Raw genomic sequence first — 18,815 nt, forward strand, 5'->3', positions numbered from 1 at the left:
CATAAAAAATCATTAATAAACAACTTGAACCGACCGGGGTATAGCGTCAGTAATGTGACCTGTGATTTGCGTTGTCATACTTTGTATTATTTTTTTTTCGGCACGACGTGTACACAGTTATGAATGGACATTTTTTTAGTCCATTGCGAATCGTCAAAAGGGTGAAAATCGTGAACAACAACACGTGTCATGATAACATGGCAAATTGAATTATTTCTTTTGTACAACAAGTCGCATTTCTAGAGAAAAGTCATGATTGTATATTCTTAAATGCAAATAAAATCCTTTTTATTATTTTGAAACAGTTGTGAAGATGTGAAATCGATTAAGCGAGCATTTTTTAGAACGTAACGACAGCCCTAGCCATTGAAAGTGGTCGTGAATGCTTTTTGAGCCTTTGTCTGTATCAATCGTTTCTATGGGCGGTTTGCGTGGGTTATGCTTGTAACTGTCTCGTACAGCCGAACACACTCGGCTCCGCTGTAAACTTATGCCGTCAGTGTGCTTCTCAATGGACCACCACATATGATCTTGTGTCTCAAATACAATGAACATATGGTATAAAATGAACTTCGTAAGTTGCATGTCAGTCAGAGGCACTTTATACGCCCACACGTTGACAATATCCTTATTCGCTCCTACTATCCTAGGCATGCTTTCCAGAAGCGAGTCACCTTTCGTCCCATCGTAAATTTTACCGTTTGCATTGTCCGCTTCAGTGTCAATTTAAACCTTGTACTTCCAATCGTCACCGTGTTTCGCCTTTGGCACAACTGAGCTGGAACCGAAACTGGGGCAAAAATAATGAATATGTATTTCTAATGAAACGCGCTCTGACATATTGTTAAACAAGCTGGCCACGCGGGTAAACACAAAGTCGGAATCGGAATTTAACATAGGTGTGGGAAATGAAGAGACATGTGTATTCAAAAGTATTAAGTAGAAGAAGTAGTAGTCGGTCAATTGATCCTATTGCTTGTCTAGAATTATTTACACAAAATATATAAATACATTTCTTACGAATATACAGAAAAACATATTGTGTAACTACGTATTCACCATGATTGTGCTTGTTGAATGTATTTTTATTTGATAGGATTGCTTACAAAACCTGAAAAATAACTGTTCTCATATAATTAAGTACGCGTACATAATAAGAAGATAGTATTTTCATTTTTGCAGAAAATAATTTCAAAATATAACGGTTTAAATTGTGATTACCTTCTTTGCGAGGATAAAAAACCTTTATATAATAAACTTTGAAACCGAAAAAGGAAGTAAATATGTGTAATCCTTCTACTAGATGTCAGCAACTACCAAGTAAAATACATCACCGATAATCGATAGCAATTGCACACATGTCTATTATTAATGTGGTAATGTCTTGGATTTTTAATATAAAATTAATTTGTATCCTTTAATCAATAGCAGTCATTTTAATGTCGCTCTTGCCATATTTGTTTTACTTAATAAGGATATTCATAACGTGCTCATGTAATCAACCGAAGACGATCGATACAATTTATATGTCTTATATAATTACATGTTTTTAATTTCCTATAAATGTAAATATCTCAAATACCAATCAATAAGTGTTAAACATGACTGAAAAATTATAGATCACTTACAATATAAAGTTGGTGATTTATGTAGTAGCAGTAGTACTCAAATGAATATCACAAAACAACAATATGGTCGACGGGGGTAGTAAATGGGAGTCATAGTTTTGAGAAAGAGTAGAATCATTGGAATTGTTACGATGCCGTTCGTCGAAAATGACAACAAAACCGAAACGCGATTTACAATACAACGTCAGTCACTAATAATATCCGCTTTTGGTTGTAATACTGGAATTTGTAATAGCAGTTTTTAAGCAATATGCTCATTTGGAGTGGTTATTTTGCTATTAAATGGCTGAATGGCTAAACCTACGAAGACGTGTTTGTAAACCCTTATAAGAGTCATCGCAGTATATTGAAATATCTAATGGTTCCTCAAGTATATATTGGAATATGTTTTAATCGTTATGTTTCCAATTGATTTTCGAGCCCATGACTAAAGTCATTTTCGTCTTTATGTCATAAAAATCTTACCGTTTTAAGAACCGGTATTCTTGAGCAACGATTCACAACAAGTTATCATATGAATGTTTTTACACAATGAACTTGTACGCAACGAATCCATTCCCGCCTAATCAGTTGTTGGGAACTTCGGTTTTGCATGCTTTCCGCACACGCTTTTACAATTATTAGGCATCGTGGTCATTTCATCAGATAAATCTTGACCTTTTGCCAAATTATACGCACATCAAAAGAAACTCTCTTATAGCCACAGCCAACATACCTCCACAATTTTAAGAACATAGATCGTATGTTGTTTTGTACTTACAGTTCATTGCCTTTAAAAAGACACGCGCATGGAAGAGTCAACACCTTAAGGAATGGGTGGCCACTGCTGTAGAATAAAGGACCTTATAGTTAACACCTTAATTTCTTAAATTAAAACATGTTAACGGTTAGAATTAAATTAAACTTGTTCAATTTAGTGTCTAAGGTATACTATAAAAGGCGGTTGTATATATTTGTGTATGTACTAAATTAATACCAAGTTTCACAACCCCTCTGGATTATCAAATAATAAAGTATTTTTGTTGTGTAAATTTATGTTTTAAACCTTTGCAGCTTGATTGTTCAAATTGTATTGACTGGAAAACCAGATGTATACAAAATCACAGATGTTGAGGCTCTGTGTCCGTTTGCGATCTCATAAGCCGCATATTGTAAAGGTGGTATGAAAACAGACATTTCATAATTCCTCTTAGACGTGGTAATGTAGTTACAAAATCTTTGGTTTTTACATAGAAAGGATTACATAAGGTCGTTATGTATATTATTAATAACTGCAATCATTTTACCATTATAAATTACATGTATATATAGCATATATTTCATCTTTTAAGTATTAATGAAAGATCAGCTATGGTAAGACAAATATGAATGTCTGACCTCTTCTTATACCACAATATTATATTACACAGTATTACAATATTTGCATGATTTGTCAATTATCATTGAACTTTTTCACCGCATTATGTTTTATTATAAAAATGCTTTTATAAAATATTATTTTTCCGAAATATGCAGGCCGAATGTGGGAATTATTAAAATGTTTCTAATCTAGATCCACATTTTTGTATCTTTTGGTGCAAAGTGGTTCATTCATTACCATGAGTGCTTAAAAGTGGTGTTTAATCGTTATGCATGTTAAACCGAAACAAAATTGACAGGATGGAGTATTCAGCTCCGGACCCAGTAAAGGTTCTCACCCAGTATTTTACACAGCTTCTACTATGTATGGTTCGGGATCTGATAACATCATTTAGTGGAATATATTTGGTTCAGCGTGTATTACGCTTTTACGGGAGCTTGAGGGAAAAGATTTTATTTACAACTGGTGACAGAGAGTTAAATTCTACAGACGCTGATCTCCACAAACCTGTAGACACAAAAAAACATTGGCATCGATAAAACAATTGTTGAAGTGTGGGCTTATTAATTAAGTGCCCCTTGAATTGTGTCCGGTTTCAAACAAACTGTTTTACCATATGTTTATTGTGTTTAAAACTAACAAGTGACAATACCTCTTTAACGCTGCTCTGATGAAGCATGTGAATTTTTCAGAATCGTTGTTCGTAAAGCGATGATTACATGCATGAAGACAAAATTCAATACCTCGTGGATTATCTATGCGACAATGAGGAGATTCAGAAGATTCAGAAAATACACCACTTGTATCATTAAAATAACCAACATATTTTGTTTTGCTTCCTTCAACAGTTTGCCCACGAACCAGAACATTAAATATTTTATGAGTTTGCGAATATTCAAAATATTGATCTTATCATCGAACAAATATAGAAACTTTAAACAAACATCAATCGCACTCAATCGATATAGATTTGATGTTTAATATATTGTATACATGATTCTTAATTAAATATTTTTTTTTTTTAATAGTCATGCTCCTTACTATAATGCATGGTCGTTTTCATGTTATGGTACCTACATGTACTCCTTCATTATTGTGAATCAGCCTTAATCAGATAAAAGCACGGACCCAGGGGTTGTTTCATAGAAATCTAGTACAGTGTAACCAGTTCAATTTCCAAGGCCGGCTACTCTATGCAAGCTGCGTGATGACAGAAGGTTGAAATAAAAATCCTAATGCGACCAAGAATTATTACACGGTTAAAATCACACCTGCACCAGAGTTGTTTAACATATTCTTATTCTTCGTATATAAAAATGGTATGTTTTCTAATCGATGATATTTTCTGTATCTTTTCTTTAAAATGCTATAGTGTCCGGTGGAAACGCGTATTTCGGATAGTTACACTCGTGTTCGATATTATTTACGGTGTAATGCTTCTATTGATTAATCCTTATAAACATGCAAAAAATACACATTATTAATGTGTTTTTAATGTTATGTGAGTTTCACTTGATATTGAATTAGTGGAGAAAAGGGAAAAATCCTGTTGTGAAAATACGGAGCACTGGTTGAGGATTGAACCCACGACCTCCAGAGTGTTAGTCAGACACCCTTACTGTGTCACTTAAGAGTTACCCCAACAGCAACAGTTGAAAGTTACCTTAAATCCCTACAATCCATGTTTTCTCTAATTGTATTTATTTATTTTGTATTCCAAGGATCGTAAAAAGAGCAAAACAAAGGTGGTTTCAAGATTGGAGGCCTCAAAGAGAGGCAAGAATGATATTCCTGCATCAGCCTCTATAACGCTGACTGTGCTGTCTGCTGCCCCAGAAGGCACTGGTTCCAGTGTTCTACTTAAGCTGGCTTGTGATAGGTATGCTGCCCATAATGCCAAAGATAAAAGTTGAGTTTCTGGTTAATTTTAAAAAATCTGAATTTTTATGCTGCCACTTAATGAAAGAGCTTATATATTTTCCCTTGTGATTGGTATGCTGCAGATAGAGCCAACAAAAAGTTATCGTTTCTGATCGATTTACCAAAAATAATAATTATGCTACTCCTTTGTTAAGGATGTCAATGGTTTGTCGTCCGTCTGCAACATTCAAATTAAAGTTGTGAACACTAGGGGTCACATGTACAGTACAGGCACCCTGTACATACAAAAACGCCTGTCCGCGATGTTCCCTTTTCCCGATGGATGACATTTCGCGGGGGCGAACATGCTATTGACCGCGGTGTTTGGCAAACACCCTAAATCGCCGCGATTGCACGCTATCGTTAACAGGAACACCCGTGATCACAGCGATGCTGCGCAGCCACGGTAAACACCTGTCTGCAAGAGTCATTTACGCGTTTTAAATGTAAATGTACAAAAGAAAATCATATACTACATGTAGATATTACATGTATGTGCAAATGTATGCATACTTAAATTTGGACAGTATGTAAAGTTGGAAACGAAAATAAAGCGTTTAGATGATCAATACTATTGACTCTTATAGTGTTAATCAATGCAATTGCCCTTTTTAACAACAAATACTGAGTTTCAAAGAAATCAAGAGAGTATTAAATCATTTATTTACTTGTGTCCGACTTTAAGTACTGTCCGAATTTACGTATTGCATCCGTATGTTACGACACTTGTGTGCAGTCAGTATACAATACAATAATTGTTTCAATAATGAAGGAACTGATACAGCGTAATGGTAATGATACAGCGTGTTTTAATTATTTTTTATTTAGAGGAGATGTCAATGCCAAATAATTCGTGAGATATCCCGGTACTTTAGTTGAAATTCACAACGAAACTTTTAATGGAAATTAAATGTTCTCAATGTTGTACCCGCTACGAAATTTTTATTTACAAATAAATACACCCACGCCAATTTTCGCGCGCTTTTTATCGGACAAAGAAATTCATTTATTTCGTGTATAATTTGTAATCTAAAATAGCTGTACACGATGTGTGCAAACTGTGTCGGGTGATTTACGCATGATGCAATACAATGGTCCTGATTGGGAGCTTATTTCATCCTATCTTTAAATAGAATAATATGCCGAAATTCATTTGACACTTTAGAAAATTTCAAACGTTTGTGTTTATAGCTCTTATAGTCTATATTACCCACCCATAATTTGGTTTTAAAAATATAAATCAGGCATATATGGGATTATCGAGTAATGGATACAGATGGGAAAAGTTGCATGTATACGATTGAGACAGTTGAGACGTACATGTATGAATCGGGTAATCCAGAGACTCATGTTAATACATTTTCTACAATCAGTTATGAGTTTTCCATGGCTTCAAACTGTTTATTGAATAATCAAACACTCAATTAACACTCCGTTAGGTGCGGTATCCTACAGCTAGGTGCGAACGCGGTTTTCTTTAATACGCAGCATTTAAAAAGACAGAAAACACTGTCATGTGCATGGGTGTGAAATACATTATTGATTATCACTTTTAAATGAAAGGGATCAATACAATACGTTTATTTTCAATTATTTTAATTTTAGCGAACCCGTTAACTATGCGGTAGATATGGGTCTGCGGTGGTTCGCCTTATCGCAAACGGCCCCCGTGATATTTGATCTTAACACCCATCGTGGGGTTCATATTGGTAAGCGAACACAGTGAGATGAACACCGCGGCGAGTGGCGTTTGTTTAAGTACATGGTGCCTGTACTGTATCTGCCCAATCAAAAAAAACCATGGCCACCAGATCATCATGTTTGTTATTTAGCTGTTAAAGTAAGTTGCCGTGGTGTAGTGGATAATTATGGTGTCTGCCTAGCAATCGGTCGGTCACATGTTTGATCCATACTGTCAGAGCATTCTTTTGATCTTCCCCTTAAGACACCAAGTACTGTTTGTTAGCACCAGGAAAGGGAATAAAAGGTGTTTTAATAAGCCATAGGCTTTGATGCAATCAAGCTAAAATAAATAGGTTTAAACAAATGCAAGAAACAGATCTTTATACATGTAATCTTGTACTGTTAGCAATTACCATCCTTGCGGATGTATAAAATGAGTACATGTATTTCATTTACTGGCTTTTGCATGTATGTTTGTTTGTATGTTCTTGAGAATTTTCAACATTTGATTACCAGTGGGAATGATTTCTGTCCAACATAATTGGGCCGTGCTTTGTGAAAAGAGGGTTTCATGCATGTGCGTAAAGTGTCGTCCCAGATAAGCCTGAGCGGTCCGCACAGGCTTATTAGGGACAACACTTTCCGCCTAAACTGGATTTTTGCTAACAAGAGACTTTCTTTAAAAGAAAAATATAATAAATGCAGAAAGTGTCATCCCTGATGAGCCTGTGTGGACTGACATGATTTTAACCCCCTTTTCACAGAGCACGGCCCAATCATTTCTTGTTTTTCAGGTATTTGTTTAATGCTCCAGAATCCGTGCAGTTATTCACAGAGAGGTGAGGATATATAAGACTTGTGTTTGCCTGTTAGTTTTTATCTCTACTGCCAAAGGCAGAAGAGCTTATGGGATGGCATGGTGTCTGTCTGTGTTTGGGTGCGTGCATTAGACTTTTTCTTGTTTACGTGATAAAGTCCACAGTTTTCATCCAATTCTTTTCAAACTTGTTCCGTGTCTTTATATTTATGAGGACTCAAACCCTATTGATTTTCAGGTCACTGGGTCAAAGATCAAGGTCACAGAGACTCAAAATAGTAAAATGGTTTCCGGATGATAACTCAATAATGCTTAGGCCTACGATCATGAAACTTCATAGGTACATTGATCATGACTGGCAGATGACTCCTATAGATTTTTAGGCCAAAGGTCAAGGTCACATTGACTTAAAATAGTAAAATGGTTTCCCTATGATAACTCAAAAATGCTGATGCCTAGGATCATGAAACTTCATAGGTATATTGATCATGACTGGCAGATGACCCCTATTGATTTTCAGGTCACTAGGTCGAAGGTCAAGGTCACAGTGACTAGAAACAGTAAAATGGTTTCCAGATGATAACTCAATAATGCTTATGCCTAGGATCATGAATCTTCATAGGTACATTGATCATGACTGGCAGATGACCCCTATAGATTTTCAGGTCACTTGGTCAAAGGTCAAGGTCACAGTGACTAGAAACAGTAAAATGGTTTCCGGATGATAACTCAATAATGCTTACGCCTAGGATAATGAAACTTCATGGGTACAGTGATCATGACTGGCAGATGACCCATATAGATTTTCAGGTCACTTAGTAAAAGGTCAAGGTCACAGTGACAAAAAACGTTTTCACTCAATGGCTGCCACTACAACTGACAGCCCATATGGGAGGCATGCATGTTTTACAAACAGCCCTTGTTTAAAAAAAAAGCAATATCAAAGCAATAAATCCAGAATGACTTCCCCTTGAATATGAGAAAATTTTGAAATCCTGCTTGTTTACGCAATTAATTCCACAGTTTTCATCCAATTATTTCCAAATTTGCACAGTATCTTTATATCAATGAGGACTTGAAGCCTATTAAATATGAGCAGTATCGGAGAAATAAGTACACCTCTCCCCTTGAATTTGAGAAATTTCTCCTTGTTTGCGCGATTAAGTACAAAGTTTCCATCTTATTATTTCCTAACATGCACAGTGTTTATAGCAGTAGAGCAATTCAGGCCCTCATGGGCCTCTTGTTAAAAAATCTTGAAATGCATATAACATTTTATAAGCTCAACTATTATATACGAAATATATATAGTGGAGCTATCCTACTCACCCCGGCGTCGGCGTGAGCGCGGCATGCACATGTTAAAGTTTGCGTTCTACCTCAAATATTTTCTATGTCCCTTGACATATTGCTTTTATATTTTGCATACGTCTTTAATAACATGACCCCAATTTATAAACAAGAGCAGACAAATGTATCAAGCATTTTGTCAGAATAATGGCCCCTTAAATACTTAAATAATTGAGCATTTGGTTAAGTTTTAAGTTATGGTCCATTTTACTCCTAAAGTATCATAGCTATTGCTTTTTAGACCTGGAAAACTCGATTACTATCGTAAGGGGACTGTACAGGGCAATTTGCTTAACTCTGGTTGGCTTTTTAACAGAATTATGACCCTTTTTTGTCTTCGTTACTTTAAATAATTTGTTAAAATTTGTGTTTGTATCCACTTTTCTTCTAAAGAATCAAGGCTATTGCTTTCAAACTGCTAATACTTTCTTACTACATGTATCATGATGTTACTGTACCTGGCAAGTTGAATTTGACCTTTGAATGACCTTGACTCAGGGTCAAATTAATAAATTTTGCTTAAACTGCCATAACTTCTTTATTTATGATCTCATTTGATTCATACTTTGACAAAACAACACCTACTTGACATACCACAATGGATTCCACCCAAACCATCCCCCAGGCCCCACCCCAGAACCCCCCCTCCCCCCCCCCCCACCCAAAAAAAAATAATTTTAATATTAATTTCTTTTTATTTGAAAGATCATCTATTTATGATGGCTTACGTTATACTGTCAAGCACTCGAAAATTCGAGTGGGCTGTCCTCTGACAGCTCTTGTTAGATTTGATATCTAGGTAGATGTATAGAAAAGTGTAAGCTATGCCATGCACCCAAATGTCAGTGTCTTCATGAGGGGCTGGTTAACATATCCATGTCTCTGTCTGTATTCAATTGAAACTTCACACTTGTTTTAAGTAATTTTCAGATCACTGACCAAGATCCATAATTTTTACCTTCAACAAAGTAAAATTGTGCCCCTGACCAAGTTCTGTGATCTCTAACCTGCAAAACAGCATAATTATGCACCTTTCAGTACTAAAAAATTTTAACTAATTTTTGTTTGGAGTTACCTAATATCTCTCTATGTTTCTACAGATTTTGAAATAATATAAAACATAATAGGTATGTGTTTAGGGTATTAAATAACATTTTCTCACCATGGACTTTAAGTGTGAACAGTTTCCTAGCATAATTATGGAACTTTTTGTACTTATTTAAGTCTAGTTGCATAAGGTTTTCATTTAAGATGGAATTTAGGTTTAACTCTGGCATGCGACATTTATGTATCTCTGTAACGTCTACACATCTTAAATTAAAACTTCACACATGTCTTTGGTAAGATAGTGTGAGGTCACTCACGAAGGCTTATTTATTAGACCTTCAATTTATCAGAATGATTCCCTATGTTTATCCTTTGCATGCTGGGAAATTTGTTGTCTGCTAAAATGTCGTCTGCTGAATTTCTAAAATCATCATTTTCTTCACGTTTTTTCAAAGACCACTATCAGAATAGCAAACAGTTTGGATCAAGATCAGACGCAACGTTTTCTGGCGTCTGATCTTGATCCAAACTGTTTGCAGAAGCCTTTAAAATTCGGCTCCTGCGCTATACGGGTTAAATTTACCTTAGCATTTGTGTGAAACGACTCCATAGAAACGTCTACTGCATGATACTGAAATTGTGCATTTTTTTTATGATACTGAAATAAAACTCAACATATGTGTTCAGGGTCTTTATAAACATTCACTGACAAAGACCTTTAACTGCAACAAGCCCTTTGCATGATTGCTGGTCCGCCCCCTTCTGTAGATAGAAAAGCCAGGTTTGAGTGCAAGTTGAAACTCATTTTAAATGTGCAGCGATCAAGTTCATATCTCTGTAACTACTACATATACATTATTGAACATAATTGAACCATCTAAGACTCTGTTGGATCATCATATTATGACACTGACCAAGGCACTGATTTCTGGCTCTAATGTAGCAGAATTATGCCACATATACATGTAGAACTTGTACTCCTGTCTCCAGCTGACATGCAGGCCATGCAAACGGTTGCATTTTGGGCAAGTTGTGTTAAGGTCAGTTAATTTGTATGTCCCGGTAGGGTTTCATATAGCAGTTGAACTGTCCGTCAGTCCGCCTGTCTGTCTGCCAGTCTATGCGTCCGTCCGAAAATTAAACATTGCCCATAACATTTGCAATATTAAAGAAAGCAATTCGATATTTGGCATGCATGTGTATCTCATGGAGCTGCACATCTAGAGTGGTGAAAGGTCAAGGTCATCCTTCAAGGTCAAAGGTGAAATATGTGGCTTCAAAGCAGCCCAGTAGGGGGCATTGTGTTTCTGACAGTGTAGTTTTGCTACAGGCTTATCTAGCAAGGGATTGCATTCAGGGCGAATTTGTTTAAGGTCACTGTTACTGAAAAAACTGTTTTAGATGGCTTGATAAATTTATCTTGGATGGTTTATTGTGCTGTCATTTTGTTTGTTGGGCCATTACACACAGACTTAAGCTTTCAAACTTAAGAAATTAAAAAATTAAATGTTAATTTTACATATGGTTAATAATATTTTCTCCACAACATAGTGTTATTTCGTTTGTGATGGTCAAAAAGTGCAAACAATCAAGATCTCAACCTGAATCTGTTCCTAAAATCCTTTAAAGGTATTAATCCCAGTTTTAATGTGTTTGTTTTGTATTTGTGTGTTGTGTCAGGCAATTTTGAGCTTTGCTTCATTTTAGTGTCAACATCAATATGGTGAACAATATCTTCTTCACGAGAAAAAGTCATGAAGCTCTGAGTGGCCTTGGAGGTAAGTATAAGAGTGATCGCCGTGGTGTAATGGATATGGTGTCTGCCTAGCGACTGGGAGGTAAAGGGTTTGTTTCCCACTGGGGGAGCTTTCTTTAGATCTCTCTCTAGGACACCCAAGTACTGGTTATAGGCCCATGAAATGGACTCGAGAGTGTTTCAAATAAGTGCCAAGTACTTCCAATACAATTGAGCTAAAATAAATAGGTTTGAACTAAACTAAGTATAAGAGTGAATAATAATGTGATTGACTCATCCTTTAACAAATAAAAGTTTGAGTTTTCTAAGTTCTTCAATACACAAGGTATTAACTGGAAATTTCAATAGAGTTTGTTTGTAATGAAGTCCGATTAATTTGTTAACAACTCTATACTGGGGACTAGTAATATAGACTTATGAGTTTTTTTCAACTACAACTACCTTTAACTTGCCCTTAAATAAATTATAAACCACATACAATAAATTCTTTGAGCATGGTATTAAAATGGCATTTTGTCATCTCTATTTCAGTTGTCAGTATGATTTTCCTTAAAAAGTCTAAATCAGTTTGTAATGTTAAAATGTAATTTTATTGTAACTTATTCTCACTGAAAACGTTACTTATTTTTTTTACAAAGCACATTTTTTAGTTTATGGTTATTTTATATAAAAAATATTATGTTTAATATAGCTGCGGTTCTATGTGGCTGCCAAGAAATCATTTATTCAGAAGAGATTTGCAGAATTACAATTAAGCTTCAGATTGTGTGCATGTATTCAGTGTGTTTTTTTCACCAACCATTTTTGGCCAGTCCCTTTGAATTGGGAAATATTGTGTTCTTTTGATTAAATATGGGAAATTAATGTTGTTGATTTTATGCTTACAAATACTTTGAAATTGATAATAAAAATGACTATGCCCCCCTATAAGAAGAGGGGGTTTATTGTTTTGCAGATGTCGGTCCGTCGGTTGGTCCGTCCACCAAATGGTTTTCGGATGATAACTCAAGAACGCTCAGGCCTAGGATCATGAAACTTCATAGGTTAATTGATCATGACTGGCAGATGACCCCTATTGATTTTCAGGTCACTAGGTCAAAGGTCAAGGCCACACTGACCTGAAGCCGTACAATCGTTTGTAACATATTCACACAATGGCTGACACTACAACGGACAGCCCATTTGGGGAGGCATGCGTGTGTTACAAACAGCCCTTATTTAATTGTTTCAATATATTTTCTAAGGTTAAATTTAAAGAGCTTGACTTGGAGATAATTGACATGTTTATAAAAAGAAATATTTTTTGGAAACCTTCAATTGGGAATTTTTAGATCCCATTTGGGACAAAATATATACTTTTTTCATTGGGAATGGGTCCCGCTACCCCCAAATTTGAACAACAAAAATCACTGGTATTATGTGACAGAATTTTCTTTTGTTGTTTATTTTTGACAAGGAATAATGCATTTCAGGGTTTCTATTGTGTAATACTGAAAATTTTGAGCGGTCTGAAACAATAAAACTACATGGACCTCCTAATGTGGTGAGTATTAAAACCTGTAAGCGTTAAATTTAGAACAGATAAGTGCAGTTTTTACCTATGGGTGATGGGTTTGAGTCTGAACCGGAAATACTGCAGTTTAAGGCTAAAAGTTGCTATACACGTGTGGTTACAAATATAAATAAGGTCAAAGTCTTGTTTGCAATATTAAGACTGTGATACTCATCACACATAACAAGAAGCATTAACTAATAGTATTATAATATTACGAATTATATTGCGCAAACCACCTCTTTCCCTAAAGCTCTTATAATAATAGACTGGGATTAAAAAAAAATGTTTTTGGGGAAATTGTAATTTTGTATGATAATGCTAGTTTTGATTTTTACAAGTTAGTGAGTCATTAGATTGTGAAGTTTTTTTATTAATTTACAGTTTTTGGTTAATCCCTAACTTCAACTATATTTATATATGTGAAGAATGTTGATAGTCATGCCTTTTCCTGGTTTATCTACGGATCCGTTAAACTGACCCATTCCCAAAGCAAATTGGTAACAAAATACAGTTTGAAAAAAAAATCCAATTAAAAACAATATTTATTTTTTAGGAAATTTCTTATGATTATTATATCTCAAATTTATTATGCCCCCCTTTGAAGAAGAGGGGGTATATTGTTTTGCACATGTCGGTTGGTCCGTTCGTCAGTCTGTCGGTCCGTCCACCAGATGGTTTACGGATGATAAGTCAAGAACGTTTAGGCCTAGGATCATGAAACTTCATAGGTACATTGATCATGACTGGCAGATGACCCCTAATGATTTTCAGGTCACTAGGTCAAAGGTCAAGGTCAAGGTCACAGTGACTCAAAATAGTAAAATGGTTTCCAGATGATAACTCAAGAATGCTTACGCCTAGGATCATGAAACTTCATACGTACATTGATCATGACTGGCAGATAACCCCTATAGATTTTCAGGTCACTAGGTCAAAGGTCAAGGTCACAGTGACTCGATATAGTAAAATGGTTTCCGGATGATAAGAATGCTTACGCCTAGGATCATGAAACTTCATAGGTACATTGATCATGACTGGCAAATGACCCCTAATAATTTTCAGGTCACTAGGTCAAAGGTCAAGGTCACAGTGACTCGAAACAGTAAAACAGTAAAATGGTTTTCTGATGATAACTCAAGGATAATTAGGCCTAGGATCATGAAACTTCATAGGTACATTGATCATGACTGGCAGATGACCCCAATTGATTTTCAGGTCACTAGGTCAAAGGTCAAGGTCACAGTGACAAATAAAATATTCACACAACGGCTGCCACTACAACTGACAGCCCATATGGGGGGCATGCATGTTTTACTGTTTAAACAGCCTTTGTTTCAATTACATCTTGTTCTTATAATTTAAATGATAATAAAGAGTTAATGAAATTTTTTTCCAAATTATTTGACTTTTTGGCGCGAAAAATGCCCAATCCCAACATTGCATTTTTTCTAAAATGGCCAGGAAAACGCCTGATAGTTGAAATGAATAAAGCTGGATTGCTATATTCTTCTAGGAAAAGGTGCTGGACCTATTAAGTCACTTTTCAGAGGGACATGCTGATCCAAGGGCAAGAATTGGTACGTACAGTTATGGAAAATTAATTTGGATATTTTGGGTTAAATGTTAAGTCTCATGACAAACGATTATATTTTGTGCTAAAAAATCTGCCTTAAGGTCAATGGTGGAAAGAATGAAATGTCAAAAATAGATATGTCATCAGTTTTGTATCAATCTGAGGACAGGACTTACACTAGCTTGTTTCAAGAGCCAAATATCAGTATGATCACAGTAACATTTTACTGTATATCCTTAAGGCACGAGTCGATTTTTGCAGCGAAACGCTGTAGCGTATTGAGAGGTATTACAATTTTTTCTTCTTCTCAGAACTGGGGCTATTTTAAATACTTAACGGATTTTTCGCGTTTTTTAAAATACATTTTACAGTTCACAACAAAAATCGGGCTTAAAATACGTTTTTACCCGTCACAGTTGTTTATCGTCAAACAATTATCTGCTTAAATACGTTATAATTTGTTTTAGAAAGGGATGCCCCATAGCGGTTTCTATCGTATTTTTACGCTTTTATACAAATGAAAAATGAAGTGCATGAGAATACTAAGAAGAACTTAACGTATTGTTTATGAACTTTGGTGATAGCAAATAAACCTCTATAACGTATAAAAACGTATTTTTGAAAAAATCAATACAGATGAATAAACAATTTTACACATAATCCGTTGTTTGAGTTGATCTTTTTTGCCAAAACGTTGTCATATGAACATTCGAAATGCAGAACTTTCCTAAGTTTATACCACAAACATGACAGAAAATCATTGTTTTCAAAATACCACTCATTTGCTTTTTTAAGATGAATTTTGAGCATTTAAATGTTTTTTGATTTTAACTCTCAATTATTAACCATAAATGGTCGAAACTATATTTGACAAGTTTATAGTCAACAGACTGTATATTGAACATTCGAATGTCGCAGTCTTATTTTATTTTTTTGTCTTTGATTAAGTTTCAGTTCATTTATAAACATTGATACTTGTATTTTTTAAGAAAAAAAGTGTCAGGGTTCCTACGCTTAATAGGGGTCAGGTTTTGAAACAACGATATTTGTATGCGTTCTATGACGTTGTAGTCGTTCACTGTAAAAATAGCCCTGGTTTTGAGGAGAGAAAAAACTTTACGTTCTAATATAGTACAGGTGTGCAAAGGATATGGATGTATTTAAATATATGTTTTATGGTCTTCCATGGTCTCTTGATTACCTACGTTGTCTATGGTGAGGTAGAAACTTAGTGGTTGCATTTCATGGATGACATGCGACTTATCACCTTTCATTGCATCAGGTATATATATCGCGTAAGCGCTCTTGCAAATATTAGTTTTCTCACCTTACTGGGAAGATAATTCATGGTATTATCCCCAAAAAGACAAGTATGCTCTATAATAGTATTTATTATTTTAGCATATACTTCTTTTTATTAAATATAAGAAAATTACTTTCATCCTTTGTAACGCAGTGTTGATGTACTACATTTATCACAATTTATTGACCATAGAGTTTTACAGCAGACCATGAAATATTCGACTTTGAACTATTTGATGCCAAATTCTGGATATTATTTTATATATTTTTAAACAGAAAGTAAACTACTAATTGAAATAAACAGTTATCTGGAGCACTACCTTTTAAATAAATATTTGATGTGTATGTCTGTTTATGATTATAGTTCATGTTTTTTATGAAGTTCGCGTGCGGAACAGAATTTTTAGTATAGTTGTTTCACTAATGATTTTTTTCACAAACGTTTCATTACCAAGTGTATGTCTTACTTACTTAGATATTCCTTAAATGTGTCTTGCCTAACATACTGTGTTTTATTTTCTTCCTTAAAAATCATTTATGTATGTTCTATTTGCACGACATTTATTGTGTCCCTCACAAAATACTCCATACACAAGAGTACAACATTCTCTTGTGTTAGAGAAGGTTTTTAGGTCACTCAAAAAACAATAAAAATTTTCACTTAATTACAGGGTTTTCATTTCTACTATAAACTCCTCGCTTGTCTTATTGTGTTACAGAATGCTTGTCAAATCCAATCATTGATGTTAACAGTGGTGAATTTTTATTGACCAACCTTATGTCAGTTTTCATTTTTAATAAAACACACATTAAGCACCTTCAAATGTTATACCTCAGAATGGCGTTGTTTGCCACACAAGTCATACGAAGATGCTCAAGTGACAGTGGAATATGTGCCTCTATATGACGAGCGTTATGACGGCAATATTGAGAACATGCCTAGGAACAGAGCTGACATTGATGAGGAAGATGAGATTGATCAAGCTAAACATATGACAATGGCTTATATTGTCAAGGTTTGACAATTAGCTAAGGAATGGTTATTTTATAAAAAGCTTGTACTTTCCTGGGAATTTTTAATGAATAACAGTAAAAACAATTGAGTTGATAATACATTTTTAGCTCGACTATTATATGAAATATATGTAGTGGAGCTATCCTACTCACCCCAGCGTCGGCGTTTCCGTTTCCGTTAGTGTGCAAATGTTAAAGTTTTCGTACTACCCCAATTATTTTCATTGTCCCTTGACAAATTGCTTTTATATTTTGCATACTTGTTTACCAACATGACCCCAACCTATAAACAAGAGCAGACCACTGTATCAAGCATTTTGACATAATTATTGCCCCTTATATACTTAGAATATGCATATTATTGATAAATCTATGTTTAAGTTTGTGTTTTACCCCAAATATTTCCTATGTCCCTTGACATATTGCTTTCATATTTTGCATACTTGTTTACCAACATGACCCCAACCTATAAACAAGAGCAGACAACTGTATCAAGCATTTTGACAGAATTATGGTCCCTTGTATACTTAGATAATTGAACATTTTGCTTAAATTGCCAAAACTTCTTTATTTATGATCAGATTTTATTAATACTTTGACAAAACAACACTTACCTTAATACCACAATGGATTCCACCTAAACAATACGCCCCAACCCAGAATCCCTGCCCCCCCACCTCCCCCCCCAATTTTTTTTTCCCCTTTTTTTATTTTTGAAAGATCACCTAATAAATGACCACACCCCTGATTATACCCCCTCTCACCCCCCCCCCACCCCCCCAATTTTTTTTTCATTTTTTCATTTTTGAAAGATTGTCTCATAAATGACCACAGCCCACATTATACCCCCTCTCAACCCCCCCCCCCCCCCCCCAAAAAAAAAAATAGAAAAAAATAATCCTTTTTTTATTTTTGAAAGATCGTCTAATAAATTATTGAATATGAATAATTTCCCCATCATGGCTTACGTTATACTGTCAAGCACTACAAAGTCGAGTGCGCTGTCCTCTGACAGCTCTTGTTAAATTACTATGGCTGATTTGTTTCTGTTATTTATTTCTTTAAATTTTAATTTTATTATTGACAGTTGATACTTTAAATGGTACCGCAATTTAATTAAATAAAAAAATGGAAACATTGCTTATTAATGTATCTTTATGTGTACATGATGTGACCGGTATACATCTTTAAATTATTTTTCTATCAGGCCTTTTCCTGGCCATTTTAGAAAAATGCAATTAGGGGTACAAATTTTTCGCACAAAAGTCAACATATTTCGGAAAAACTAATTTTAAATAACTAAATTATTATTGACATAAGACAAATATTGTGTACATTATAGTTATTAACTTTGTAAGATGTAATTGAAATAAAAGTGAGAAACAATAATCATAAGACACTTCTTTAAAAAAAAATAAAGGAAATTAAAGTAGAATTTCTTTTAAAATGATTTTTGTACAATTGTACATAATGTCATTAAAAGCTTAATACATGTAAATCTTCATTAAATTCAACATGCCATGAGACCAATATAAGAAGGAACTGTTAAGTTATGAAGCTTGAAGTCTTACTTTATCTAAGTAGTCTTCATAACCAATCTATTACAAGGTCTCAGGTTACACTATTGATTTGATTGACCAAAAGCTGTGGGTATGAAAAAGCCCAGTTCCTAGAATAAATTATTTCAAATTTGCTTTTTTTAATGGCTCAAATTTTCAGTCATTGAACCTTCATAACACAATTTGTTTTCAAGTTTGCTTTCAAACTTAAGCAGGCATAACTGTTTTAACTTTACACACATCATTTGCTT

General features: G+C 34.7%; 1 protein-coding gene across 1 annotated transcript; it reads left to right on the top strand.

Annotated features, from left to right (window-relative positions):
* The first annotated feature begins 4,167 nt into the window (after nt 1-4,167).
* LOC127839999 (zinc phosphodiesterase ELAC protein 2 homolog) lies at nt 4,168-17,013 on the top strand. Its single transcript, XM_052368388.1, has 7 exons — nt 4,168-4,307; nt 4,710-4,867; nt 7,386-7,430; nt 11,513-11,583; nt 13,034-13,104; nt 14,630-14,693; nt 16,829-17,013. Exons 1-7 carry the CDS (start codon nt 4,224-4,226, stop codon nt 17,011-17,013), a joined length of 678 nt encoding a protein of 225 aa, XP_052224348.1. The 5' UTR covers nt 4,168-4,223.
* The last annotated feature ends 1,802 nt before the right edge of the window (nt 17,014-18,815 follow it).

This window comes from Dreissena polymorpha, chromosome 7 (genome assembly GCF_020536995.1).
Source record: "Dreissena polymorpha isolate Duluth1 chromosome 7, UMN_Dpol_1.0, whole genome shotgun sequence".
NCBI lineage: Eukaryota > Metazoa > Mollusca > Bivalvia > Myida > Dreissenidae > Dreissena > Dreissena polymorpha.

Coding starts and splice junctions, on each gene's coding strand:
- LOC127839999 (XM_052368388.1), top strand. CDS start 4,224: ATGCGACCAAGAATTATTACACGGTTAAAATCACACCTGCACCAGAGT. Junction 4,308..4,709: donor ATTCTTCGTATATAAAAATG/GTATGTTTTCTA, acceptor TTGTATTCCAAG/GATCGTAAAAAGAGCAAAAC. Junction 13,105..14,629: donor TACATGGACCTCCTAATGTG/GTGAGTATTAAA, acceptor ATATTCTTCTAG/GAAAAGGTGCTGGACCTATT.